Source organism: Huiozyma naganishii, chromosome 3, assembly GCF_000348985.1.
Source record: "Huiozyma naganishii CBS 8797 chromosome 3, complete genome".
NCBI lineage: Eukaryota > Fungi > Ascomycota > Saccharomycetes > Saccharomycetales > Saccharomycetaceae > Huiozyma > Huiozyma naganishii.
In genome coordinates, this window is record NC_035924.1 from 397,444 (window position 1) to 423,173 (window position 25,730).

The window sequence follows — 25,730 nt, forward strand, 5'->3', positions numbered from 1 at the left end:
TGTCTATACCAGTTCAACGTAGTTGGCAGGAAAGATACCCTCCCTTCCATTAACTCTGCCCGTCCACCAGTCATTTTGTGAGTCCGATTTTTTTAAGACAGTGATTACATCACCCTTTCTGAAGGGTAAATCACCAGACTCCTCTCCTGTAAAGCTGTACAGCGCAACAGCCTTTGGCGCACCAGATATCGAGGGTGATGAAGAAGGTTTCGTAGAGCGGTTCACACCTGCTGAGCCACCATTGGATGAAATCCTTGATTTTGAAAACCTGTTTGACAAGTCATCCACATCATTCCCGTCGTTGTATCTACTGGACCGCTGCCCCTGTCCCCGGTCATACACGTCATCCTCCCAACGCGATGCAGAGGCACCACCGCTGCCACTCCCACTTCTACCACGACGAGGACTTAGCTGCAATCTATGAGTGGCGTAATAGTTACCCGCGCTGTTCGAATCGTTATCGAAGTCGTCAGCATCGTCATTGTGAGCTGACCTGCGGCTATACCCGGCGCCACCTCTGGAGGCTGAGGGGCGAGATGCACCGCGTCGACGATTTGGGTACCCGTAATCATCGTATTCGTCGTCATCGTCATCATAATAACTGGACTCGCGACGGGAACCAGAGCCGTTTCTCATTCTGGTAGACCTGGTGTTGGCTCTTCTTGAACTGACATCCCCAGAATCAAACGAGTCTGGGATATCGTCGTAGTAGTCATCATCCTCATAGTCGTCGTCCCTCGACCTGTAAGTAAACGCTCTGGATTCCAAAACTCGGAACAAGGGATCAGCCTCTGGAGGAGGTCTAATTCTGCCGGTAAGAATCATTTTAGACGTGCAACTGTCACCGTAAAACTTTCTGTTGGCCTCTCTTCTCTCCAATATCACAGAACCTTCCACAGAGACACCTGCAAAGAGACCCTTAGTCTTTGAGTACGCAAACACCGCGGCAACACCACCAGTAGATGCGGACGCCGCAGCCTCCGCATTTCTACCAAGGGGGCCTGCGGCCACCGAGATGTTACCACCCAATGTGATGGTCCCAAACTCCGAAAAGGATTTCACAGCCTCAGGGGAATTCAATATGAAAACAAAATCCGTCAACTCAACACCTACCATCCCACCGGCACCGGCACCGGCCATCCCAATAGCAGACGGCGCAGACCAGGTGCCATCCCGGAGCCTCGCCACAATGACACCGGAACCAGCTCTCCCCGAGAAAAGAAACCCAGCTTTTAAAACGGTGATCACTGCAAGCCCCTTTGCCTTCTTCAACACATCTGGCGGGATGACCTGATCAGCCCCAAACACCTGATTCGGCTTCACAAAAGATGCCAGAATCTTGGCCGCCTTCCGTGTCTCGCTTTTCAAACTTCTTGGAATCGGATTGTTGATACCCATGTATGCTCCGTCTTATAGTGTTTTTAGGTTGTATATTGTGAGAATGAAAGACAAAAAAAGAGAAGAAAAAAGGAAAACAATCCAGTTCACTATTGATCTACTTCACGTCCTTACTCAATGTCTCAAACACTCTGTTTACCTGTCTTTCTATCTCTCGCACCCTTCTCTACAGTCTAATCACTTACAGGCTGTGCAATTTTCAAAAGACGCTCCTAAAAATTGTTTCCTTTCGCTATTTTTTAAAGAGGAGGGTAACACATGTCGTTTTATTTCCTTTTCCGGAAATAAAAAGGGTAAATTCCCGTTTCGGTCATATGTGCTCGAATTGGGAAATGATTTCCGTTATAGGAACGGTGCGTTCCACCAGCTGGTCCTCCTCTGGACCCTCCAGTTGCAAGTAGTGCAGTTGCGATAGCTTGACGGTGTCCCGGAGAAAGGCAATGGCCTCCCCGTAGTGCGTTCCAACCTGGTCGACCGAGTGTGAATCGTCGCTGAGGACGAATTTGCCGTTCCCGTGGAGTTGGTTCAGCTGGCAGATCCGGAGCCCAGGGTACGGTTCCTGGAGCCCTTTCCGTAGCGCGGAGGTGTTGACCTCGAGGATCCCGCCGTAATCACTTATGAACTGTAAGTTTCTCAAGACTAGCTGTTCAAGGGAGGGCCACAGGTCGAAAATCTCGTTGTCTTTGACGTGACGGCCCGCGGGAGCCGTGGTGACTTGACCGGACTCTGTATCCACTTTCAGGTCCTCTGGGAGATGTAATTTATACAGGTCAAAATGACCCACAATTTTGGGTTTCAGTAATTGCAACATCTCGTATTGTGTCTCATAGTATCGGGTGATGAGTTGAAGTAGATTGTTACCGCAGGATTCGAGGGCCCGGTTCCAATTGCTGCTATCGAAATCAATAGGGATTCCGTTAACGTGGTGCACAGACCCAACAAAAAACTTGACCGTGTGAGAGTACCTCTCCTGTAGCGACTTGCAATATTCAATCTGTTCAGTATCGCAACTCTCCGATTCCGCACCGACTATAATTTTCAGAGGGTCATCTTTGTGTTGCAATTGGATTCTCCGAGCATGCTCAACAAACTTCTCCCAATCCTCCAGTAGCCTTGCCACATCGTCTTCTGCATCTTCCGAGTGGATCTCCTCAGGGTACAGATACTGCGCACTTAATCGGGGCATGTGTTCTGTCAGGCAAAAGGTTTTGAAATTCAGCTGCGACGCTCTTTCGACCATGTCGTTCAGTGGGGAATACCCATGTTGACTGTAGTCCCCTGAGTGTGTGTGGTGACTATACATGTGCTCTGTTCTGCCTTCGTTCCCGTCCAAATCTTAGAATCAGCTGCAGTTTGGTGAAGGTCACAGCATTCCATCAAAAAACTGCTAATCTGAAATCGAGTTCAAATTTGATTATTTGATCCCGAACGCGTAAAGGTACATGGAGACGCGACATATTGGCTCGCCCCCCGCTACTACTGCGTGAACATGGCCAGCAGGGAATCGCAGGCGTCGAAATCCTATAGACCCAAAGGGAAGAGTAAGTACATTCAATCGCAGATCCAGTTTACCTCTGCTACTGGTGCAAGTAAGGTCACAAAATGTACGAAGTGTGAGATGACTTATGCGAGGGATTCGGTGGAGGACATTGCATCGCACCACCAGTACCATGATATGCACTTGAGGGGCAGGAAATGGCAGGCAGGATGGGGCCATCCGGTGAGCATACCGAACGGTATTCCGTCCCCGCCGTCATCCTCATCTTCACTGTCCCATGCCCGAAAGAATAGCAATTTGGCGAATAGTAAAATAGTATTCATTAGACCGAATCACGCTGGTGAGATAAATGCCACACTAGATATAATGCAAATAGTAAACGATGAATTGAGTGCTCCACAAGATGAGAACGGATTTTGGAGTGGGATCAATCAGACCACTTTACAAGGGAAAGCATTCGTTTACGTTAAGAACAACAGAGCTGCAGGGGTTATCACCGTGGAGGTCCTTGAACCCGGTAGAGGTAGGTGGATGGTATATAGGGATAAGAGCATAGTACAGAGCGTCAAACCCAATTTTATCTTGGGAATATCTAGGATTTGGGTCTGTAGAAGCGAAAGGGCCCAAGGTATTGCTACTAAATTGCTTGAGGCAGCTAGACTGCATACAATAACAGACAATCCAATTGAAAAACATTACATGGCATGGAGCCAACCGTCTGAAAGCGGTGGCAGATTAGCGTTGCGTTATAACAGCATGAAGCATGCTTCAGGGGAAACCCTGATTCCATGTTACCTCTAAATCGCATCGTCATAAACTGGAGGAGGGGAACAAATACCGTTACAACAACACATCATATTGTTGACAATGATATTGGTACTTTTAGATGGTGGGAATAAGCACATAAGTCCCAAATTGGGGAATTAACCGGGGTAGAAAAGCCTTCTACCTTGAAGTTGCATTATATATATACAGTCTTTTATAATTATTCATAATAGTACATTAATTCAGAGATAGTACTTTTCCGCACTGGTTCAAAAGCCCTTTAACATATTTGTTTCAAGAGATGAAACTGCGATAGAATGCAGCGGTTCTGCCACCCCATTCACGTATTCTCTTAATTTTCAGCACTGTTCACTATCTGAATTCTCTGTGGAAAAAATGTATGGAAGAAAAAAAAATGCGACAGAGGACGAAGAACAACTTAACAGAACCTTCTCTCTGTTTCTTGCCACTATTCTTTTACACCATTATCCTACCATTTATTGGGGCAACACTATTATAAACTGCTCCAAGAATTATGAGTGACCCCCCTGTTTCAATGACATCTGTTGAAGGATCTATAACTGGAAACACCGGAACAGTTGTTTCTCGGGAAGCTGAATCTACGCCAGCATTCATCCAATCGAACCAGATACCAAATGACAAAGAAAACAGAGAAGATATAGACAAAGGTGCTGTAATGCAAACTCTTGGTAAAAATGCAAACACTTCAACAAATACTGGGTTAAGAAGATCAGCTCGTGTTCCCAAACCGAGAGTGGATATTGAAATCGAATATTCTACTGAAAAGAGACCTTATAAGAAGAGAGCAAAAACTGCCGGGAAACCAGGTCCCAAACCAAAGAAGACTTCCAAAGGAGCAAAAACCAGTGTAAAAGATGCTGGGAAGAACGATAAAAAGAAGGATCCAAAACCGAACGCCAAGAAACCTGGCCAAGTAAGCAAGAAATCGGCCACTAAGGGTAGCGCTTTACCTGCCCAGAAAAAATCCACTTCAAATCCGATATCCAGTGGTATTGGACTACAGGAACCTGTATTAACAGGTACAAATTGGGCATCAGCGACTCCCTTGCTGAACTCCGACTTCAAAACCCAACATAGTATTGTTTCAAGACTGAAAAGTCCAAATACAATTATGGTGCCTTATGCTGGAGATATTATTAAAATAATGTCCTTTATCAACAAATTTTCCGTACTGTTCGGTTCTGATCTGCTGGGCCTATCATTCCAAGATTTTGAGATTGGTTTGGACTTATACCCAGGTGCATCTTCTGGCTCATTTATGGGTGTTTACTCTGATATGAAACAAAAATATGTTTTATACCAGGATATATTGCCTATTAAGGATGTCATAGCTTCTCAGGATAAAGTCACTTTACTGTTTGTTACTTTATTGAAGGTGGTATACGCCAAGGAAAAAGACATTGGCGAACCACTTGAATTACAGGACGTGAAGCCATTCCCCAAAAAAGCTGTAAAGTCAACTTTGGAAAAATTACAAACCGACGCTAAAGAATGGGGGTATCCGATGGAATGGAGAGCGTTTGCAAATATTGACAGAAAAACCCCAATTAACAAACATTTCGAGCATGACGATACTGTCCCAGTGGATACAAAGGTACCACATATTTTATGCCCGAACATCTACGATTGGCCTTCAAATGCACCGCTTGAAGACGAACAAAACCCACTTAAAACACCAGAGTTGGCTGATAAAGGTATTCTTGCTTTACAACCCAACGACCGTGTAATTATGCTACGTGCATTGGTTGACTGGTGCGTGACCCAATCTATCCAGGTACATAACCAGATACATCATTTGTCCCATTTGAAGTTTGAACCTGAGTTTGGCGTTCAGACGCAACATGTACCCAGGTATCTTATCGATGGTGACAAATCCACTTTTCTTCTGTTCAAAAAACTGTGCCACTTAGTACAAAATCGATTGGAGATCCGTTCCAAGAAAAAGCATTACAAGAAGTTGCTGAGACAAGGCAAACAACCCGAGCTTCAAAAGAAACTGGATACTATCAAAGAGATCAAAGATGCTCTACAAAAAGCAGATGATCCGGAACAGGAAGATCGTTTATTAACATCGTTCTATGACAAATGGGTGTCAGTGTTCGAGGGTGAATTGCACGACAACCCGCTAGCCAATCCATTTGCAAATGAAGTGTATCAGTTGAGATGCCAGGAATTTTTCATAGGAAGAATTCCACATATGGGTGACTTTTACCTTCCAAGACTGCATTCGTATGGCTCAGATGCCAAGATCAGTACATTTACCGATTTGCGAACATTAAATGACATATTACAAAAATTCCAAGAAGGAGTCTATAACAGTGATACACTGTTTGAAAATTTTGGGCAGAACATGAGCAGTCAGTTCAAAGTTCTCTATCACGATACACCCAGCTTGGTTCGTGATGTCAATAAAGGCGTCAGTACCCATGGGAAGGTCTACTGGTACGAGGTCTGCCATGATTTGAAAACGCTACAGGAATTTATCGAACTTATAGATCTGAAGATATTTCGCGCACCTGCTAAAACAGATGTTACTGCTACTATTGCAGATGGTCCATTAGCGAGTAAGGAAGTCACACCTGTAGCTAATGAACCGGTAGAAAAACCGGACGCGCCCAGTGCCAGCAAAGATAAGATGACGCATGACACGACGGTAAACAAGCATCCATTGCCCAAAGACCCCAAGTACAATCTTTCGAGAGCTCGCTTACAAATTATGAAGGATTACTTGTCTAAAATGCATTTTGTTCTGGCTGCTTACGAAGATCTGAAAGAGAAATATGGTGACATGAAACCTGGGAGACGTCAACTGAGAAGAGTACATAAGCTCAACTATTCAGACCAGGTTCTAGATGGATCTGATGATGATGCCCCCTCTGAAAATGAGTACCAAGATGAGGATTTAGAAGCTGATGTAGAGGAAATTGAAATAGATGCTGATGATGACAGTTCTGATGAATATGAAGAGGAGCCACAAGAGGTGAAACCTGCTCGTCGCGGTCCTGGCAGGCCACGGAAAAGACCGTTATCTGATGAAGAATAAATAGTTAATGGTAGAAACCCCTAAATAGAAATGGAGTCAACCATAATTACATACTTTGTTACATAAGTCCGAAATGGAACTTGTAAGTTCATATTACAAAATGACTAAGGCCAGAAAGCAGTTATACCCTAGAGATGACAGATTAAGGCGTGGCACTTGATGAGTTTGTGGTAGTTGTTCTAGTTTCAGAACTGTCAATATCACTATCATTTTCACCATAGTTCAACACTTTTTCTTTGTTTGAAGTGGCTGCTTTAACTAATTGGGCAAAAGTAGTTTGCGTGAGACTGCTCTTTAGCTTTTTCTCATCGTCTGTCAAATCTCTATCCCTCTTATTATTAACATTTAATGTTTTCATTCGGTGTGATAACAAATCAAGTTGTAAATTACTTCTCGAATTATTTTCCTCGATATCTGTATCTGTTTCGTTCACACCACAGTACATTCCTCTCAACTTCTTGATTCTATTGTTTAGTTTAACAATCTCAACAGCCTCTTTGAATTTCTTGCGTACGTCGAAGTTCTTTTTGACACTGGGCAGCAAGTTGTGTGTCAGTAATTCTTCACTGACAATCCATGGATCTTCCATCAGCTGCGATGCTGTTGGCCTCGACTTTGGATTCAAGTCCAATGCTCTCAGAATAAAATGTTTAGGCATCGTCTGAAACATTGCCCAGTAAGGTTTATGAAACACAACAGGTGTATCGTGAGCAACACATTCATCTAGAAACCCCTCTACGGTCTCCGCCGCAAATGCAGAATACCCACATAATAGCGTATAGGTAATGACACCAATAGACCATATGTCGCATGGTTTACCGTGACCGCCAGTAGTCAATACCTCGGGAGCTACGTACCCTAAAGAGCCAGCGGCCTTGAAAATAAGCTCATCTCCTGTATTTAATTCCCTGGCAATCCCAAAATCAGCAAGTACCAAGGGTGAATTGTCTGATTTGTCAATATACAATACGTTCTCAGGTTTGATATCTCTGTGAACTATATTTTTAGAGTGAATATACTCGACCGCTTTTAATAGTTGAACCAAGATCCTTACAGCATCCACCTCTGTAAATTTGCCCTTTGTCACGATTCTATCAAATAGTTCACCCCCGATAGCAAGCTGAGTAACAATGAAGAATTTCTCGTCAGTTTCGAACCAATCTTTGAATTTCACAACATTAGGATGGTCTAGTTTCCGTAGAATGGCGAGTTCATCGTATAACATTTTCAAATGCACGTCATTCCCCTTCAGCGCTTTCTTCAGTAATATCTTTACTGCTACGTTTTCATCCGTCGACAGTTTCCTGGCCTGTCTTACGACACCGAATGTACCAGCGCCCAGTGTCTTCCCAAATACATAATCTTCTTTCGTTTTCGAATCAGCCGGTTTCTCATCCATCCCTAACTCTATATAGTTATTAGTTGATACAAGAAACTAACTTGATTCTCTTGAGCATCTCATTCCATTCTATGTGCAACTCATTTATACGTGGAAATTACCAGCAACAATAGAAAATATCAACAGCAAGCATATGCCCCTTCAAACTTCGCAAAGGCAAAAAAAAGAAAAGAAAACCAGCATTTGGTCACGTGGAAACATTATATCTATCAGTATATGCTACTGACGAATGCAGAAGGTAGCACCGGCTGGAAGAGCCAGAGTAATGGATGGAACAAAGATGATGCATTGATAAACTCGAAGTGTTTTCACTTTCATAAACTTAATTTCCATGTTTCGTATTGCATCTCCTTCCCAAAAGAAGACTAAATTTAGCATTACTATTAGGACTTGGAAAACGTCATCCGACATACCTTTGGAGGGGGGGGAGGGGGGGTGAGAGATATATACAAATTGATTAGATTAAGTACTCCTACTGACATATCCCATGCTCCTATATAATTTTTTTTGTTACATTTCTTTTTATTGGAATATCATAGAGTTTATTACTCACTATTCACTCTTCAAACTCATTCGTCATCATCAATCGGGTCTTCGTCATCATTAGCGGGAGTACCGTCTGGATTCAAACTTAGGTTAAAGTAATCATCCGCGTTATTAGCGTCCTGCAGAGTACCAAGATCACCTGGGGTCATAAACACGGTGCTACCAGATCTGGAGTCTCTTGGAGACCCAGGTACACTCATTGGTCTGGCAATCTTGAATTTCTTGGTGCCAGCAAGAGTATCCATGTTTTCGTCACTAACGTCCTCACCACCCATCAAACGCTTGTACTCTTCTGGGTACGCTCTTCTCAAACCTAGTTGTCTCGCCTTGACGTATTCTAAGCCCATTCTCTTCCAATCTAGCAAATCAGACAACCTTTCCGTTCTGTTTCTTTGGTTGATTCTCTGTCTTAGAGTCTTTTGGCAGAAACTTTCCATGTAGTCGACCAATTGTTCGACGGATTCATCTGGAGACTTGTATCTTCTGTCCACAATGTAAATACCATAATCCTTGGCTTGATTTGCCTCAATTAGGTCCTCCATGTACGCACCAAAACCAGACAGGTTGGTAGTGATCGAGGGAACACCCATCACTGTACACTCAGCTGGGGTGTAACCCCAAGGTTCGTAGTATGATGGGAACACACCCAAATGGCAACCACGAACAAACTCGTCGTAGTCCACGGACAAGATTGGGTTGTTGGCATTCAAAAACTGTGGGTGGAAGATGACCTTGACTCTATCGCTTGATTTATTGAACAGTTGCACGTGTCTGATTTGCGTCAACACAGGGTCAGTGGCGTCGTCAACCATATTATGGGTAACAATAGGTGGCAGTTGGTTGTCTGGTCTTCGTAGAGACAGAACTCTTCTCTTCAACATGATCTTGTCCGACTGGGACAGTAGTTCGGATAGGTCGACTGGAATTTCCGTATTAACTCCAGAGTTTGGGAATTTCAAAGCGTGGTCGAAGATCTTCTTACCGATGTGTTTGGTAACTTCAGAGACGGTGGATTCCAAAGATCTTACAGCAGCTTGGCTCTCCAATTCGTCGACTGTGTAAGAGTTGGTTTTCGCTGGCATAATGATGAACGCAACAACTGTGGTCTTGGATCCGGCCATCTTTAATCTGTAGTTCAAACGAGCCAATGCCTCAATGAACATGTCAGCACCTTTGTTCTTGTACTCATATCTACCGGCGATGAAGAAGTACAAAGTCTTGTCCAGGTTGAAGTCAAAGGAACCGTGGAAGTGACCTCTAATAAATTCGTGGATCTTCTCCTTTTTCAAAGCATGCAAGTTTTGGAACTCGTGTACAGCCTGGAACTTCACCACATTAATACCGTTGGGCAAGATCCCGTCTGGCTTCCTCTTCAATAAGTGTTCCGCCTCCAACGCTGTGATGTCCGAGACTGTGGTGAACACATCTGCTGTGTGGGCAGCTGCCCTCTCGATACAGTATCTGTGGTAAATGCCTCTCTTCCCAGCTTCGTGATCGACGTCGAAATACGCCAAGTTGTTGTAGAAATCAACGTCACCGGCAGCACATAGATATCTACCCAGTAGAGTAGCATGTGTTGTGAAAATAGTCACTACGTCGATTTTCTTCTTCCTGCACAGTGGTAGAGCAACACCAGCCAACCATTCGTGGAAATGAGCAATGATAGCGTGTTTAGTATCCTTCACAGCCAATTCCCCCAAGAACCATGTGACCGTGTACCCCAGCAAAATCGCGTCGTTTGTCTCTACATCATTTTCTGGGGATGGGATACCTACCAGTGACCACAAGTCACCCTTCCAGTTGTTTAGGTTCCAGCTGACAGACCCTAAATCGAACAGAAGCACTTTAGGAGAACCTTCAATCAACCAAGTACCGTAGACGAAGTAGACACCCTTTGAGCGCATCGACTTCAACACCTCTTGGATTGGTTTCAAGTCCTCTGGGAATGCATCGTCCGCTTCCCAGTCAATTTGGTCCAGTTCCTGCTGGTACGTGGCCTTGTTCAAGGGACCCAGCAGCATATAGTTCTGCTTGTACTGGGCAGTGGTGACTGGGGCCTTGGACTTCAAGACCGAGTAAATCCCACCAACCCTGTTGGCCACCTCTGTGGCACACTCAAATAGCAGATGGTTCTGAATATCACGAGTCATTCTGCAGTTACAACAATCGTGTGTGTGTGTGTGTATGTGTTTGGTCCCTTTCAAGAAAAGGGAGAAAGCTAGAGAGTGTAGTGAGGGAAACGTAACGATCTCTCTTCACGAGAAAAAATCTGCTGCAAGGACAAGAAGTGGAACGTTCCGGAATTAGCAGTCCAAATCTCATTTATATACAAGCATTGAACAAAGGAGGTTGGTGTAAACCCGCGCTGTTCTTTAACCCAACAACAACACCTCTCTCCCCCCACTCCTTACCCCCCCCCCCCTTGTCATGACCAGCACATTTCGAATAAGGAGAGTGCGTAAAATCCCGAGGACAGCAACAACCCACTTCCGCTTACACAATAGAACAGAGAACAATGGAATGCGAGAGCAGCCTATTGTTCACCCAAAGAGGCACGTCGTGTCCAGTGACAAAAAAGAAGACTGGACACAGGCAACAAAGAAGTTGCTCAGCTAAACAGGGGGGTAAACACCGCTTTTCTGCGGGTGTTTCTGTGTAAGTTCCAAAAATGTCCGCCTTCCCCCTGTTCTTTTTTGTCCAACTCTGAACTTAATTTCCCGATTGGGTCATGTCTTGCCGTATGCGTCCCGCAGCAGCGCCCCGCAATTTTGGAGGGCGCTTCAGCGAAAATGGGGTAGGAGGAGGGGAGGAACATACAGAAAGACTTGCAACTATTATGTAGCAAGTTTACTATGACTTTGTCCACTTCTGTTTCAGTACATGGATGTATTACGTAGAGAGAGGGGGAGGGTGGAGAGAATGCAACAGTACTAGCGGGGTCGAGTCATAAAGTGGAGTATATGGCTTCCCGGACTTTGTACTCCTCGTTGAGATCTTCGATCTCTTCCCAATTCCCGATAATGTCGTCCCGGCCACGCACAACAGCAGGCAGCAGTCTCCCGCGGCTGTACGTCTTCCACACTTTCCTTGCCTCGTCATCCGTCCCGAGATCCCGGTACGTAAACTCTACCTTGTTCGCTGTGAGGATCGTAGCAAGACGGTTTGTGCGCGGGATCATGTGGAACCCGCCGCCAGCAAGCGACGTGTAAATGTACACAGGCTCCTTCGACAGCATGGCAGTGATATCGCTCTGTTTTATGACCGTAGGGGAGGGTTCCGCCACTGGAGTTTGGGGATTCCCGCTGCGAGGTTTATCTTCTTTATCTAGCGACTGAGCCAATGCATTCAATTCAGAGTCGTCCACCATTTCCAGTTCTTTTAAAAAAGCGTCTGTTTCAGCAAATAGTTCGTCTAGCGTTGATTTGGTATTGCTCTTTGTGGCAGGCTTGGTCTCCATTTCCGGAGGGGAGTCGCCCAGGGAAAGCTCTTGCGTTTCATCGTCCTTTAAATCTTGGGTTGCTGTGTCGCTTTCTTGGGGGATGGATTCACTTTTAGCGTCAACAGATTTCAGCTCTGTTGAATTCGCTTCTTCTACATCTTTACCCGTCGTTGGGTGAACATTGTCCAACTTAGGTTTTTCTGATGCACGTTCTTTGGTACGTTTCTCATCGTCAATGACTTCTTTGTCCAGTGGCAGAGTTGTGTCACTGGATGTTGGTTCTGATTCTGTATCTTTGCGGGAGGTTTCAACATCTTTTTCGCTCGTTGCATCCCCTGTAGTATCTAAAGGCATTATCTCATTATGTGCTTGCTCTGTTGCATTTTTTTCCAATTCTGGGTCATCGGTGATAGAGTTTTCATCTGTTACAGTTAAAACTGGCTCTGTTCCTTGTGATACATTTTCCTCTGTAGTAAAGGCCTTATCTGGGGTCTGGCTTGATTCCCCGGTCGCATCTTCCCTTTGAGATATCTTTTTCTCTGAATCGCTCACCTTGTTATCACTAGCGACAATATCTGAGCCACCACTCTCTTTTGTGTCATCGTTTTGGGAATCTATTTCAGAAACGTTTATAGTTGCTTTTTGATCATCTTCCTCTTCAGTGACAGATTCAATTGCTTTCTTCGTGATGTCATTCTTGTTCTTTGCCGTGACATCCTCTGTTTCTCTCTCAATTGCATCACCCTTGTCTTTTTCAGCAGCACCGTCAATTTCTTTCTCTTTCATACCACTCTTGTCTTCTTCGGTGACATTTTCCATTTCTTTCTTCTTGGTACTATCTTTGCTTTCTTCTATGATACTTTCCGCTTCATCGTTATTGGTAATATTGTCAATTTTTTCTGTAACATCATGGTTTTCTTTCTTCACGGTCCCATCTTTGTTCCCTTCAGACACACCTTCCTTCACTTTCTTTTTGGTATCATTCTCGTCTTCTTCTATTATGTTATCCCGTTCTTTGTCAATGCACTGTTCCTTCTGTCCCTCTGGCAACTTACTCTTTTGGACATTCGTATCCAACTTAGAAGATATATCCAATGCTCCTACATTAGCTTTTGTCATGGTAGTGGATGGTTTTGTCGTGACAAAGTCTGTCTCAACTTCCCTAGCTTTCTTGGTAAGGTTTTCGTCTTTCTTCTCAGCGTTTATTACCTCCTCTTGTTCGTCGGTGTTCTCAAACTTTACGTCATCCTTAGATGCATCATTCACCATGTTTCCGCTTTCAGATTCGTCTGATCCGTGCTTCCATTCAATGTTGGTTTTTTTGATTTCAGAGAATACTTTTTCAGCCAACTGTGGCTGATTTCTGATTCCTTTTTCCTTTGATTTGTCAATTGAATCACTTAAATCGTTATCTTTGCCAGTACTTGAATTTTGTTCAGGATCTAACTCCTCTATATCATGCGGTTTTGGGGACGGATGCTGTGTCTTTTCTGCTAATTCTTCACTTGCTGTTCCTTTAGGTTCATTTGGCGTCGTATTACTGTCGTCGTTATGCACTATTTGTGCGCTATCTATCAATTTTTTTTCTCCGGTGGTAGCCTGTTGTAAGTTAAAGGCGAAGTCTTTTATAACTGGTGACTTACTCAACCCCTTTTTCCGTAATGTGCTAATTCTTGACTTTGCTGCAAGATCAGTACTAGAATCGATAATCTTCTCTGTACTGCCTTGCTTTGGCAAGTCCGCGGCAGTTACACTTTCTAGTTTTGACTCTTTCAGAGTCGCAGATCTTGACAGATCTTGGGTCTCTAAAGAAGCCGCCTCTTTGTTTGGGATGTTCAACGTTGTTGGTGAGAGTTTCTCTTGTTCACAATTTGGTTCCACAGAAGAACTATCCTTAGTTTTGGATGAAGTCGCAATATTTGATGTGTCTTTCGCATTCTCAGCATTGGATCCAAAGTCAACTTTAGACTCCATGGAATTCTTCTCTGTAGTAGCGTCCGCAGTATTGGTCTTATTGGAAAATATCACAGGGTCATCCTTCACAGTAGGATTTTGTTCACTGTTGCCCTTCTGCGCTGTGTCCGAGGGAGTGGTAGGATCAAGCACAATCTCCCGATCATCAACCTTTCTATCATTTTCCACAATGGCAGGGTTGGCTTCCTTCACCATAACGCCACTTTGGTCGTTTCCTAGGGTTTTCGGATTCTCGATTGTGTCAGAGCTTTCTAAGTCATGTCCATTATCATTTTTGTGGGAATCGGTTTCCACTAAATTAACTTTAACTGGTTTATCAGCACTTTCTTTCAAAAGGCTGTTCAGATTAACAATTGCAGATGTCTTTTGTATTTTTTTGTTCTCGTTATCATTCGTATTGGGAATTAAAGATTCTACAACGGTAGATGTCGATTCTTTGGTCTTTTCATTTGGAATTTCGTCTCCAGTGGCAGTAACACTCTCCTCCAAGTTTTCTTTCGTCTTCTTCTTCTTTTTCATCTTCTTGCCTTTCTTCTTTGACTTTTGGTTCTTTGCTCGAGAGTTCAGAAACTCCGCAGTAACTGAATCAGTAGCATTAATCAAGGCTTCCAAATCCAAAGTACCTGGCGAGTTCTTCGAAATCTCCGAGCTTACCGTGTCCATTCTCTTATCTCTTTTGTCAGCAATATTGAAACGATTCTGAAAAATAAAAGAATGCTTGTTGAAGCTTTCCTTGTGGGCTTTGTATATAAGCCAAGAACACTTATTAAAGTACAGTTTCTTTCTGATCACTCTGTATAACAATCAGAACTTCAGAGGGAGGCATATTTTACCCTGTTCGACATCTGTTTGCTAGGTTTAGCAGTGTACAAAAAAGGAACAAAAGAGAAAAATACGCTTCATATTCAAAATGAGTTACCCGTAATACAACGGTATACCACCTCAAACGTTATTCAAGGCACTGTGTGGATGAATCCGAGTCCTATATGCCATGTTAGTAATTCCCCAGGTGCTTTTAAAGTCACCACGGGATTTTGGTCTGTGGGTGGTATTCTTTTTTGTTTATTTAAAGTGGGTGGAATGGTGAACAAGATACCACAATATGCAGTGTATAAATGGCTATGTTAAAGTATATAATTACATCACCCTACAGTCCTTCAGTCCAAGGCCATACATGACTTTCTGTACATCACGCTTCACAGCAATCCAGTCCTGTCTTCGTTGAACAAATTCGTAAATTTCTTCTTGGGTGAAGACTCCTTGAAACTTTCCAAGATCGCAAATTAGCCTCCCAAGTTCCTTGGAGTCCTTTGTATCGATTAAGTAGAGGGAACAAACGTTTTTCAAACTTTGGAAGTAAGGAACAATTGTCTTCTGCCGTAGTTTTTCGCTTATGAACTCGTAATAACAATTAATGTCACAGATCAACTGAACTGCCCCTGTCGTGGAAATAATTTGTTTTTTGATATGCTCAACCAGAGACTTAAAGAATCTTTTCCCTATTTCCTGCTGATAAACGTCTATGGTTCCTTTGTCTGTTGCGCCAGTTAAAAGAAAACAATGGTTAAGCAGAATAGAAACTACTTTTCTAGCACATTCGGTCGGTATTATGTCTTTGGCGGCTTCATTTGGAGATGGGTAGTAGTCCGTTGGAAGTTGGGTAGTATCGAATGCAAACTGGATCTGATCCAGCAATTTATTTATACCGATATTAAGGCCATCAGCAACAAAATCATCCAAGGTCGTTTCGAAGTTTTTCTTACTCTGAATGAGCTGATTTTGCCATATATTTTTCGTGGATTGATTCTTAGAATCTATTATTTTGCTTCCGATCATTTCATTTTTGTAAAAAATGGAAATCATTTGTACTATAATATCACCGGTATTGATCAGTTCGGCAAAGTTTACCAACGGTTCGACCGATTGTTTCGCTTGGAGTTCTCCGCTTGTAAACACATTGGATTCATCGGAATTGTAAGCCTCCAGCAAACTAATAGCTCTTTGAAAGGCTGGCTTGACGTGATCTTCATTTAGGATGTTGATCAAAGTTTTGAAAACTTCTTCGCATTTGTCGTTAATTATCCCTTCCAATTTTCGGACGCACTTAAACTTCAAAAATGTATTGATTCTATCACGGGTCTGCTGGACTACATTATAGCACAGTTCCAAGTTAATCAAATTCTTAATATTCTGTAAATTTTGATTAACTAGATTGTCTAGATTACTGTTCAATTGATCATCAGCGTTCGACTTATTCGTAATTCTAAACATCTTCGTGAAAGAATTTAGAAAGTTATTCTTGTTGTCGTCATCACTTTTATTGGCATCGGTAAGGTCTATCATTGCGTTGTTTGTCAGTAGTTCTGTTTCTCTTCTATTTTCTTGCTCGAGTTTGAAGTTATTGAATTGTTTTTTCAAGTTTTTATCAAATTGAGTTGTGGACTGTGCCAAATACGTAAGAATTTTCGGCTCCAGATAAACGTTTAACAAAGATTTGATTGACTCGCGGAACGATTCTTTGTCTTCTGGAGCACCTTCGACTGTATCTCCGTTTTTGGAATCAGTCAGTTCATCACATAATTTTTCAATTACCTTGAAATATATTACTGGAAATATTTCTTCGTCGTCGTTGCATTCGTTTGGCATTTCTAAAAGCTTGCTTATGACTTCTAATAATGTCTGCTGTATAAAATTTTCATAAAACGTAAAAACCATTGGGTATCGGTCCGAAAATAGGGCATCGATTATTTTAATCTTTTCGTTCAGAAAGTCTTTTAGAGGGTTAAGGACTGCATTTATTTGTAATTCGTCGAGTGGTTCATTTTGTGATGGAATATTTACAGCGGGATACTCTACTTTGGAGTTAAAGAAATCTACAGCAACGTTTTTCTCGTCGCTAAGCAGTAACACATTGAAGAACGTCCCCACAGTATCATAATTGCCTTTTGAATAATTCAAATCAATTTCGTTTAGACAGGAATTAATGAAAACTTCTTTGAAGACTTTAAAATGCATGAGAACTTCATCATAGTACTGTCGGTCGTTAATGTTTGATTTATTATAAGTTTGAATATTTGCAAGTATTTTACCTTGAAATACCGGGTCCTTATCATATGGTGCTGGAAAAAAGTTAGTGAGTTTATTCCTATACAACTTATCACAGTAACATTGAAACATTCCATAGACTAACTGGTATAACTTTAAGGAATCTCCGGACCTAAAATCTTTTATTTCATCAAATACATTCACCGGTGCAAGGTTCTTGAGATCAATGGCATCAAAAAGTTGAGCTTCAGATTGTTCGTCCGCCTTTCCTGTGTAATCAAACCCCATAGATCTCAATTTCCTTGAGTAGTACTCTTCATCAAACTGCAAGTTTAAATGTTCATTGTGCACCTCTTTGTTTATTGTCCTAAAATTAAGGTAGTCCCTGGTGTTCAAGCACAGGGCTATACTCTGTACAATGGAACCAACCTTCAGTAAGCTCTCCATCTAATTCCTTGTCTTCTTGGTTTTGCCGAACCTACTTAGCTTGGGTTAATCGTGGTTTACACCTTTCCATATTAAAAGAAGAAAAATTTAAAAAATGAAAACAAAAAGATGTTCTTCTCTGCTTTACTTCCGAACATCGATGTACCACTTACAACAAGTGCGATTGATTCGAACTTCAATGGATGAAGAATTGAAAGCTAATATATATAAAACTGCCCAGTTTGTTAACGAGAGGAGCCAAAATGTGGAAGAACAACTCCTGAAGGATTCGAGTGGGAAATTTTCCTTTCTCCAGCCAGATAATGAACACTATGCCTTTTACCAATCTCTGCGGGTCAAAGATAACAAAGATATGAGTGAGTCCAAAACCGTTGATAGCACAGCATTGAATGAGCCTGATCCCGTACCGCCATTCATTCTTATTAAAGATGTTTCGGACCTTAGTATACCGTCGCTGGATCTTGAGATAATGCGAAGAACCGCCGATTATCTTCAATATACCAAGGAGGACGAACGCGAACAAATACGAACTCGACTGGTCAAGGAAGAGAGATTTCAATTTTTGAACCCATCTCATGAACTCAATCCTACCTTTGAAGTTATTTTAAAGCAGTTTATTGCATGTTCTAAATTCAAGCCAGAAAATCTGACAGAACAAGAGTATCTGAATCGCTGCTTTCAAAGAGCTGTGTATAACGAATACTTGAAAGAGTTCCAAAATAGAAGCAACACCCAACTAGAAAGCTACAAGATAAGATTCGCTGCTATAGATTGGATCAATTTCAAAGTTATCAAAAATCCGGCATTGGAAAATTCGGACCAGACGACAAACGGGAAACTTGAGTTTAAGATGCCTTTAGACTTTTCGAAATTATTTCAAAAGACAATTTCCAATACTGAAAATGATATATATCTAAAGCATTTTTTTGGAGATGGTGCAGCTAATAATGCAGAAAAACTCTCTCTAGGCGGAGTTCTGGAAAGCACTGTTACTGAACAACAGAACAAAACACAGACACAGACGAACAAGAGGAAGCGGAAAGGGAAGATGATTATCAAAAAGAGTGGAGAAACAAGGCTGCACAAAAAGAAGAAGCAGTAAAGTATAGATTTCAAAGATCAACACTATATCTCCACATATGAGTATATGTCATTTTATTACATTTTTTTGTTTCCACTATTAATATATGTATGTAGAATAGGACTTTAAAAAAGCTCTGCATACCTTATACAGAGCCGACCAAAGATCGCCAGGACCCGGGCCTTTCCAAAATGAATTACAGAAGTATGTACAAGGTGTGAGCATTTTAACACCAGAACACCCACCACCTGTACCACCACGGTTTCGTGGCTAAGACTGCTCTTTCTTCGGCCACTTCTTGACGTAACAAATCTAGATCATCGTCCTTTCTACCTGTGTCGATGTCCATATCTTCGGCCTTAATAAATATTTTCCAGTTCTTTTTGTAGATCTTGTGGCCTAGGTAGCAGGCGATCACAATAGGGAAGGATAAATAAGCTTCGAAGAAAGCCTTTGCGTTTGGTTTAGCACCAGGAGGGAATAAGGCAACATAAAACTGGGCAATGAACATAAGGATGATCATGAAGAGCCCCCAGTAGGAGCCGTAAACACCAGCTGGGGAAACAAATGACAACTCGTCCGTGCCTCTGCCTTGCGCGGACAACGCCTTTCTGAATCTGATATGACACAGACAGATCCCCCCCCATGTAAACAAGGAGGATAGACCTGACAAAGCCAGCAACCAGTTGAAAACCTCACCCTCCTTTTTAGATTGAGCAACGAAGGCAACCAAACCGAACCCAGAAGTCACCAAGATACTGTACAATGGTCTCCCTGAACGATCAATGTAGCCAAAGAATTTAGGTAAGAAGTTCTGTTCAGCTAGGGCACATAGAGTTCTCGAACATGCGTAGATAGCGGAGTTACCAACGGATAGAACGGCGATCAAAATGACAACGTTGACAACAGATGGTAGACCTCTGATACCGTGAGTGGTAATGGCGATAACAAATGGGGAGGCAGCGGCGTCGACTGAAGAGGCACCAATCAAACGTTTTTCAGTGTATGGGACCAATAGACCAACCATACCCAAAGCCAACAGGTAAAACAGTGTGATTCTCCAGAAGACTTGCTTTGCAGCCTTTGGAACGGATTTCCTTGGATTGGCCGTTTCTGCACTTGCTAAACCGACTAATTCACTACCTGCAAACGAGAAGGCAGCAGTGACGAAGACAGAACAGACACCTTTGAATCTGGCACCCGCGGAATCACCTACAAAAGCACCGTATGGGTGATGCCAGTACCTACCTCCAATGTAACCCTTGACAGGGCCACCACCACAGTTCAGGATGATACCTAGGATGATGAACCCGACGACGGTGATGACCTTGATGATGGAGAAGATGAACTCTGCTTCACCGTAACCCTTGACCCCGAATAGATTGATGATGAAGATGGCGAGCCAGAAAAGAGCGACGAACCCGTCTCTATATCTTGGATTCGTCCCCCAGTAGTTTACTGTGATCGAGGCAGCAACAATTTCCAAAGGGAGAACCACTAGCCATTGCAACATATAATTTATGTTGTTAGCAAACCCGTAGGACTCATCGATAAATCTCGTTGCGTAAGTGGTAAACCCACCGGAGACAGGGAAAAGAACAGCCAGTTCACCGAGAGCCATGACCATGGAGTAGATCATGGTACCGGTCAACCCCCACCCGATAAGGATCCCAGCTGGGCCAGCGGTTCTCAAAGCAGTACCGGACCCGACGAAGAGACCAGTACCGATGGCACCACCGATGGCGATCATTTGCAAGTGTCTGTTCTTCAAATGGTGTTGCAATGGGGAGTTTGCGGTTCTGAAAGCGATTTGGTCCAGTTCGGACATGTTTGGATCAACTTCGAGTCTCTCCCTCTCCCTGAAGGAGTCGACAAAACGGGTCCATACTTTGCCCTTCTTGTGTTCCTCAGAGCCGGTGGAGGAAAGATCGTGCGATAGCGGTTCTTGAGAGATGAACTCGGATTCAACCCTCAAGTGGGCGTCCTTCCCATCGGATATATCCTTCTCATAAGACGAACTCATGACTGAAGTTTTTTAATAAGATATATGCAGTTCTTCTACTACTAAAGTAAAATCTTTAATAGTAAATTGGTCGTTGAGCTTATTATTGGTAAGCAAGTGACCAAAAACTTATCCCATACCTCTACGAACAAGAACTTTTGAAAGGGCGATATTCTGCCCATTTTTATAGTCATTGGTGATTACAAGAGGCTGTTTGGCATCCTCACTGCGGCACTTAGGTATGGTCGACGTTTTGACGCAGTTCCCCCTTATCAAAGCACACGGGAAGGCTGAAAATAAAAAAATCATGTAAGCGTACAGCGAGCGATAACTTATCGTTGGAGGCGTGGGAACAGACGTGAGTTGTGGAGCTACGGAGCTATTCCCGTACACACCGCCTTGCCAGCACAGTCCAAAAAATGCCAATACCGAAACACACACACAGAGAACAATGCGATTTCTCTATTGTTTGCAATCACGGATGCACTATCATAATCACCCCGCCCATCTCCGCTGACCGTTGGAGGAAGTTTCTGATTAGATTCTTTTGATGGGGAAAGCACGAGCTGTTCTGAGATCCGAGACAATGATTCGACCAGCGGGGCTTTATCGCGCCGGGGGATAATCTCCGCTTTCCAGAGCATCTCCGGTTCAGGGCTTCTCGGCGGGCCGAATTTCTGCTGTGGGAGTTCTGGGCACTATCTGTTATCTGAGTGGTCTCCTGATAGGAAAACGTGATACCCTGTTTTCTGCCAGCTTCTCATTTTTTGGTGCCGCATGAACAATTTGGACGAGCGGGAAAAAAGAAACTTTCTTCTGCTTCGAGCTTCATTCCCGCTTCCGGATAATTAAGTGGGGAAGTGGGTTTTCGAGGGCCGATAACAGAGGAGTGGTGAGAATGGACTGGATAAGGAAAACGTGCTAAGGGGAGGCTGAGATAAAGCTTCTGTCGACAGCCTTCTGCTGCTCCATTATGTCATTTTTTTTGCCTACACTGCCTGTTGGTTGTTGTATAGGCGTTTCTCTCTTTTTTCTTAATGAATGCATGAAAGATAAGAAGTCGCTAATTAAACTGTATGAGATGGCGGCAAACAGACTGAAAGTGTATTGCTGTTTCGTTGTTCATGGATCGCGGTGCTAATGGAATTGCAGTTCCAAAAATTGAAGCCATGTGCAGGTAACTCTTTCACGGGTTAATGCTCAAAACTTCGCCGAATACGGTCCTGTGTCACCACAAAGCTTACACGACATATTCCAGCCATGACGATGTCACGACTAGTACGGTTCTTTTTCTTAAACAACGATTGATAATATTAATACAAAGTCGTAGTGTTGTCGATGATATTATTGTTGAGATGTGGAATCAGAATATGATCATAGGTACTGTTCTATAAGAAGTTATCGTCGAGATAATCTTGTTTTATAACACTTTATGTACCATTTAATAGAATAGGACTTGTAAGAAGCGGCCGCAGCAGCCGATTGGGACCCTTGGGTTGTTATTTCCACAGAAGGATTCCTAGAATTTTAACAGAGATAACGTCAAAAATTTTAAGATGCTTAGTATTCGTGACATCGTCATGGCATAGGACGATGTCACGAATTTGTAAGAGCTAAAGCAGGTTGTGATTGAGTAAAGTGTGTAAGGACACTGATATTGTGTATTTACGCCGTATATGTAAAGTATATAGTTATATCAGTTGTACTTGCTTGTCTAAAACGGGTGTCTTGGTTGGGTCCTGGATTTAGAGACGGTCTTGAAAGATGTCGGTGCAGATACCTTGGGGTTTATATATGTTCCGGATAACGGGCCATCCGCATGTCTCGAGTTCGTATACTCACATGTCGGGTTTATAATAGTTCACAGTACTGTATTAGATAAGGTAACGGGTCATGAGTCCCTTCCCAGAGGGCGTTCCCAATTTATGCTCATAGAATTATAAACATTTTAAAACTTTTGACGTTGTCTCTACATCAAAGGTAAGAGCTATAAACACGATTCACATGACTTATTTTTATGTTTAGAAATGGAACTTTTAAAATTCTCTTGTAACATAAGTCAAATGAAGAGTGATCCGATTGTAGCCCAACGAGAGGCGACGACCAATCGATGAGTCGAGGAAGAGCGAGCAAGATTCTCCGTCCTCAGACGAACCACGAGAATACTAACATACCCCAACTAATTTATGAACGATAAGGAATAGTGAATGACCCTGAAGGAACGGAGAACGATAAGGAATAGTGAATGACTCCAAGGACAACTGGAGAAGCAGAAAAGATATAAAAGGGCAAGACCATGTCAGATTAAAAAACGGAACTTGGGAATAGAAAAGAAGGAAGGAGATGGAAAAAGTGGGAGAGAAGTAGGAGGATAGAGATTATATAGAAGAGATCTACGGAAAAGATATATCGATAACACCTTTCATCACTCTAAGATATTAGCCATGGATAGCATATCTTACGCTCTGCGCGAAAACTCGTCCTTGTTAGCTCAGTTGGTAGAGCGTTCGGCTTTTAAACACTTTGTTTAAGCAAGGATAACCGAAATGTCAGGGGTTCGAGCCCCTACGAGGAGTTTTCTTTTTTGTCAGTTTTTTCGCGTCTCATTTTTTTTACTTTTTCCTTCCCTTTTTGACTGTGAAGCTTTTTACAAACGTAAACATCTAGCCGAAGTGTTGAAGATCAAGTAAAGAGAAGGCGGATAAAGAACGTGTGAGTAGCTGAGAGAAGTGCCCAATTCTCTCATAGATACCCAGTCGTTACCCAAAATTATATACCTCCAAGCCGGACGGAATTGTCCTGTAGGTGAAGACTTTTTGTTCACCGTTATCACTAGCTTTGCGTTGACTTTCAATAAAATACATCAAATATCATAATCCTTTACAACCCTCCCCCTGGTCTCTCCCAAAACAATGATCGATATAAATATTCACAATATCTTTTTCAAGTCGTACTCCATCGATCCCAATTCTGGTCACTCCATTTACGTCTTCGATTCTACTTATCTCCCAGATCCGGAATCAATAGGCAATGACAAGCAATTGTACGATTTCTTGATAGACAAATTGATGGACACGTTGATTAGTAAACTACCAGCTTCTCCCTTCTCTCTAGTTGTATTCTCTTCAGGTTTTTCAGAGAAGAAAATAAGCTGGGTATATGGTGTCAAAATGTTCGCAAAGATACCGAGGGAGATGAAATACTATCTGCAGAAAACTTATATTGTTCATGAGTCGTTCTTCATTAGAACCGTATACCAAGTTCTGTCCAATGCCATGAGTATCAAGTTTTTGACGAAGTTGAATAACTATAACACTGAGATATCTCCTTTGGAGGAAGATTCAATGGAGAACTCCTCCTTCTCTATGGTTCATATTCCCGATCTCACTACACTATCACACCTCATCGATATAACAAGACTGAGAATATCGTTGAATGTGTACTTACATGATTACCAAATAAACGAATACATCGACGTTCCGCAAGATTATTTCACTCGTTTACCACAAATCAGCATAAAGAAATATCGACAGCTTATCTTTGACAAGATATTCAAAAAATTACAAAATCAGGCAATTGAAATCAGTTTGATTTTCCAGAAACCCGGATCATATAAAAAGGTGAATATTTTCCTTGAAGCAATGGAGAGAAACAATTACATCGATTTATCCCAATGGGATATATATTCGCTGGCTTCCGTGTTTCTTAATTTCCTCAAAACTAAGGCAAAGACATTGGTCCCCATAGATTTAATAAGACTGCCTATTGATGATACAGTGGACTACACGTTTCAAACATTTGTTGAAATCACCAATTTTAATGGGTATTTCGACTTGTTCAGTACCATTATCCCATTGTTTATATCAATCATCGATAATTCAGAAGTGACAAAACATAACTCAAAATCCTTGAGTAAAGCACTAGCACCTGCACTTTGTAAGGAGAAACTTTCGTTAAACAATAGTGCGAGACTAGCAGTTGGGACGAGATTTATTAAAAATTTACTAGAACATTTTGACAGCATTTTAGAGTTATACAAGTCGCGAAATATCGAACACCCTGCGGCCTCCCTAAAAGTGAGGCAACCACGACTTACGTCCCAAAACCTTGAAGCACCAACGCCACCACGACCAAGGAAGACAAGTCCTACAAAATATACACAGGATAGGATTAAAAATGATTCTAGAATGCCCAGCGCAGGCGAATCTGTTGTCTCAACTGAGTCAGGGTCGTCTGGACGTTCGGAAAAGCTCGAAAGACAACTGAAACAATTATCTCTACCTCAAAATGAACAGTTGGGTCCAACTCCGCCCCTCATACCACCAGTAGCTCCCCAAACTGTTAAACCTAAACCATCAGTACATAATCTCGTGCAACAGTTAAAGGGTATAGGCATTGAACAAACACCATCACGTAATGTGAGCACCGGCAGTAATGAGAGTACGAACAGTGTATATAGTTTGGATTCTCCCAGTATCACAACGAAATCTACAACTCCAACCACAACCTCGCTTTCAAGCACTGCAAGAGGTGCCTCAAAAATTGAAGTCCATGTGGAGAACGACGAACAAAAAGTGTCAAGTGACAGCGTTGATTTGAGTTCAAGAAGGATACGCGATATAAGCAGTAAGAAATGGGATAATCAAGTTGAACAGGAGGTATACCAGCAGGAACCGACGGATTCTATAACTACCGAGGTGGAAACGTCCGCTAACGGTAAAGTTTCATCGAGCATGGTATCTAATGTTGAATCTCTGTCTGATGAAAAAAGTAAACATTACGTGAAACCGATGCAGTTCCACAAATGGTTACTGACTATACTCCTCCCCACCTTCGAAAGGTGTTATTATTGAAAATCAGATCCGACAGAAAAAGATGGAAAAGTTGGACGAACTCAAAACGGTGTATAAATTTTCCAACAAGGCTTTCGCCGACATCGAAACACCAACAAATCGAGCAAAGTAAGTAAGCTCGCTGCATTATATGAGGAGAGGTTACAGGGCTTACAGGTAATGAACGATATCATAAAAAACAAATAGTAACTTAGCTGT

At 42.5% G+C, this 25,730-nt stretch overlaps 11 protein-coding genes and 1 non-coding gene across 12 annotated transcripts; 5 read left to right on the forward strand and 7 right to left on the reverse strand.

The window, feature by feature from the left end:
* Positions 1 to 3: 3 nt before the first annotated feature.
* On the reverse strand, positions 4 to 1,398 carry KNAG0C02040 (SYLF and SH3 domain-containing protein; the record flags this gene model as incomplete). Its single annotated transcript, XM_022606914.1, has 1 exon — positions 4 to 1,398. One exon carries the CDS (start codon positions 1,396 to 1,398, stop codon positions 4 to 6), a length of 1,395 nt encoding a protein of 464 aa, XP_022463562.1.
* A 310-nt stretch (positions 1,399 to 1,708) lies between these two features.
* HIS2 (histidinol-phosphatase) lies at positions 1,709 to 2,701 on the reverse strand (the record flags this gene model as incomplete). Its single annotated transcript, XM_022606915.1, has 1 exon — positions 1,709 to 2,701. One exon carries the CDS (start codon positions 2,699 to 2,701, stop codon positions 1,709 to 1,711), a length of 993 nt encoding a protein of 330 aa, XP_022463563.1.
* Positions 2,702 to 2,887: 186 nt separating this feature from the next.
* Positions 2,888 to 3,697, forward strand: ECO1 (Eco1p; the record flags this gene model as incomplete). The annotated part of the gene is made up of 1 exon (XM_022606916.1): positions 2,888 to 3,697. One exon carries the CDS (start codon positions 2,888 to 2,890, stop codon positions 3,695 to 3,697), a length of 810 nt encoding a protein of 269 aa, XP_022463564.1.
* Positions 3,698 to 4,217: 520 nt separating this feature from the next.
* IOC3 (Ioc3p) lies at positions 4,218 to 6,746 on the forward strand (the record flags this gene model as incomplete). The annotated part of the gene is made up of 1 exon (XM_022606917.1): positions 4,218 to 6,746. The coding sequence occupies one exon, from the start codon at positions 4,218 to 4,220 to the stop codon at positions 6,744 to 6,746; it is 2,529 nt and encodes an 842-aa protein (XP_022463565.1).
* Positions 6,747 to 6,888: 142 nt separating this feature from the next.
* On the reverse strand, positions 6,889 to 8,145 carry CMK1 (calmodulin-dependent protein kinase CMK1; the record flags this gene model as incomplete). Its single annotated transcript, XM_022606918.1, has 1 exon — positions 6,889 to 8,145. The coding sequence occupies one exon, from the start codon at positions 8,143 to 8,145 to the stop codon at positions 6,889 to 6,891; it is 1,257 nt and encodes a 418-aa protein (XP_022463566.1).
* A 569-nt stretch (positions 8,146 to 8,714) lies between these two features.
* On the reverse strand, positions 8,715 to 10,841 carry GSY1 (glycogen (starch) synthase GSY1; the record flags this gene model as incomplete). The annotated part of the gene is made up of 1 exon (XM_022606920.1): positions 8,715 to 10,841. One exon carries the CDS (start codon positions 10,839 to 10,841, stop codon positions 8,715 to 8,717), a length of 2,127 nt encoding a protein of 708 aa, XP_022463567.1.
* A 794-nt stretch (positions 10,842 to 11,635) lies between these two features.
* Positions 11,636 to 14,767, reverse strand: AIP5 (Aip5p; the record flags this gene model as incomplete). The annotated part of the gene is made up of 1 exon (XM_022606921.1): positions 11,636 to 14,767. One exon carries the CDS (start codon positions 14,765 to 14,767, stop codon positions 11,636 to 11,638), a length of 3,132 nt encoding a protein of 1,043 aa, XP_022463568.1.
* A 474-nt stretch (positions 14,768 to 15,241) lies between these two features.
* Positions 15,242 to 17,596, reverse strand: RCY1 (Rcy1p; the record flags this gene model as incomplete). The annotated part of the gene is made up of 1 exon (XM_022606922.1): positions 15,242 to 17,596. One exon carries the CDS (start codon positions 17,594 to 17,596, stop codon positions 15,242 to 15,244), a length of 2,355 nt encoding a protein of 784 aa, XP_022463569.1.
* A 139-nt stretch (positions 17,597 to 17,735) lies between these two features.
* PRP21 (Prp21p) lies at positions 17,736 to 18,698 on the forward strand (the record flags this gene model as incomplete). The annotated part of the gene is made up of 1 exon (XM_022606923.1): positions 17,736 to 18,698. One exon carries the CDS (start codon positions 17,736 to 17,738, stop codon positions 18,696 to 18,698), a length of 963 nt encoding a protein of 320 aa, XP_022463570.1.
* A 205-nt stretch (positions 18,699 to 18,903) lies between these two features.
* GAP1 (amino acid permease GAP1) lies at positions 18,904 to 20,700 on the reverse strand (the record flags this gene model as incomplete). The annotated part of the gene is made up of 1 exon (XM_022606924.1): positions 18,904 to 20,700. The coding sequence occupies one exon, from the start codon at positions 20,698 to 20,700 to the stop codon at positions 18,904 to 18,906; it is 1,797 nt and encodes a 598-aa protein (XP_022463571.1).
* Positions 20,701 to 23,159: 2,459 nt separating this feature from the next.
* Positions 23,160 to 23,254, forward strand: KNAG0Ctrna8K. Its single transcript has 2 exons — positions 23,160 to 23,197; positions 23,219 to 23,254. It is a non-coding gene; the product is annotated as a tRNA-Lys (tRNA).
* A 337-nt stretch (positions 23,255 to 23,591) lies between these two features.
* ECM25 (Ecm25p) lies at positions 23,592 to 25,532 on the forward strand (the record flags this gene model as incomplete). The annotated part of the gene is made up of 1 exon (XM_022606925.1): positions 23,592 to 25,532. The coding sequence occupies one exon, from the start codon at positions 23,592 to 23,594 to the stop codon at positions 25,530 to 25,532; it is 1,941 nt and encodes a 646-aa protein (XP_022463572.1).
* Positions 25,533 to 25,730: the final 198 nt, after the last annotated feature.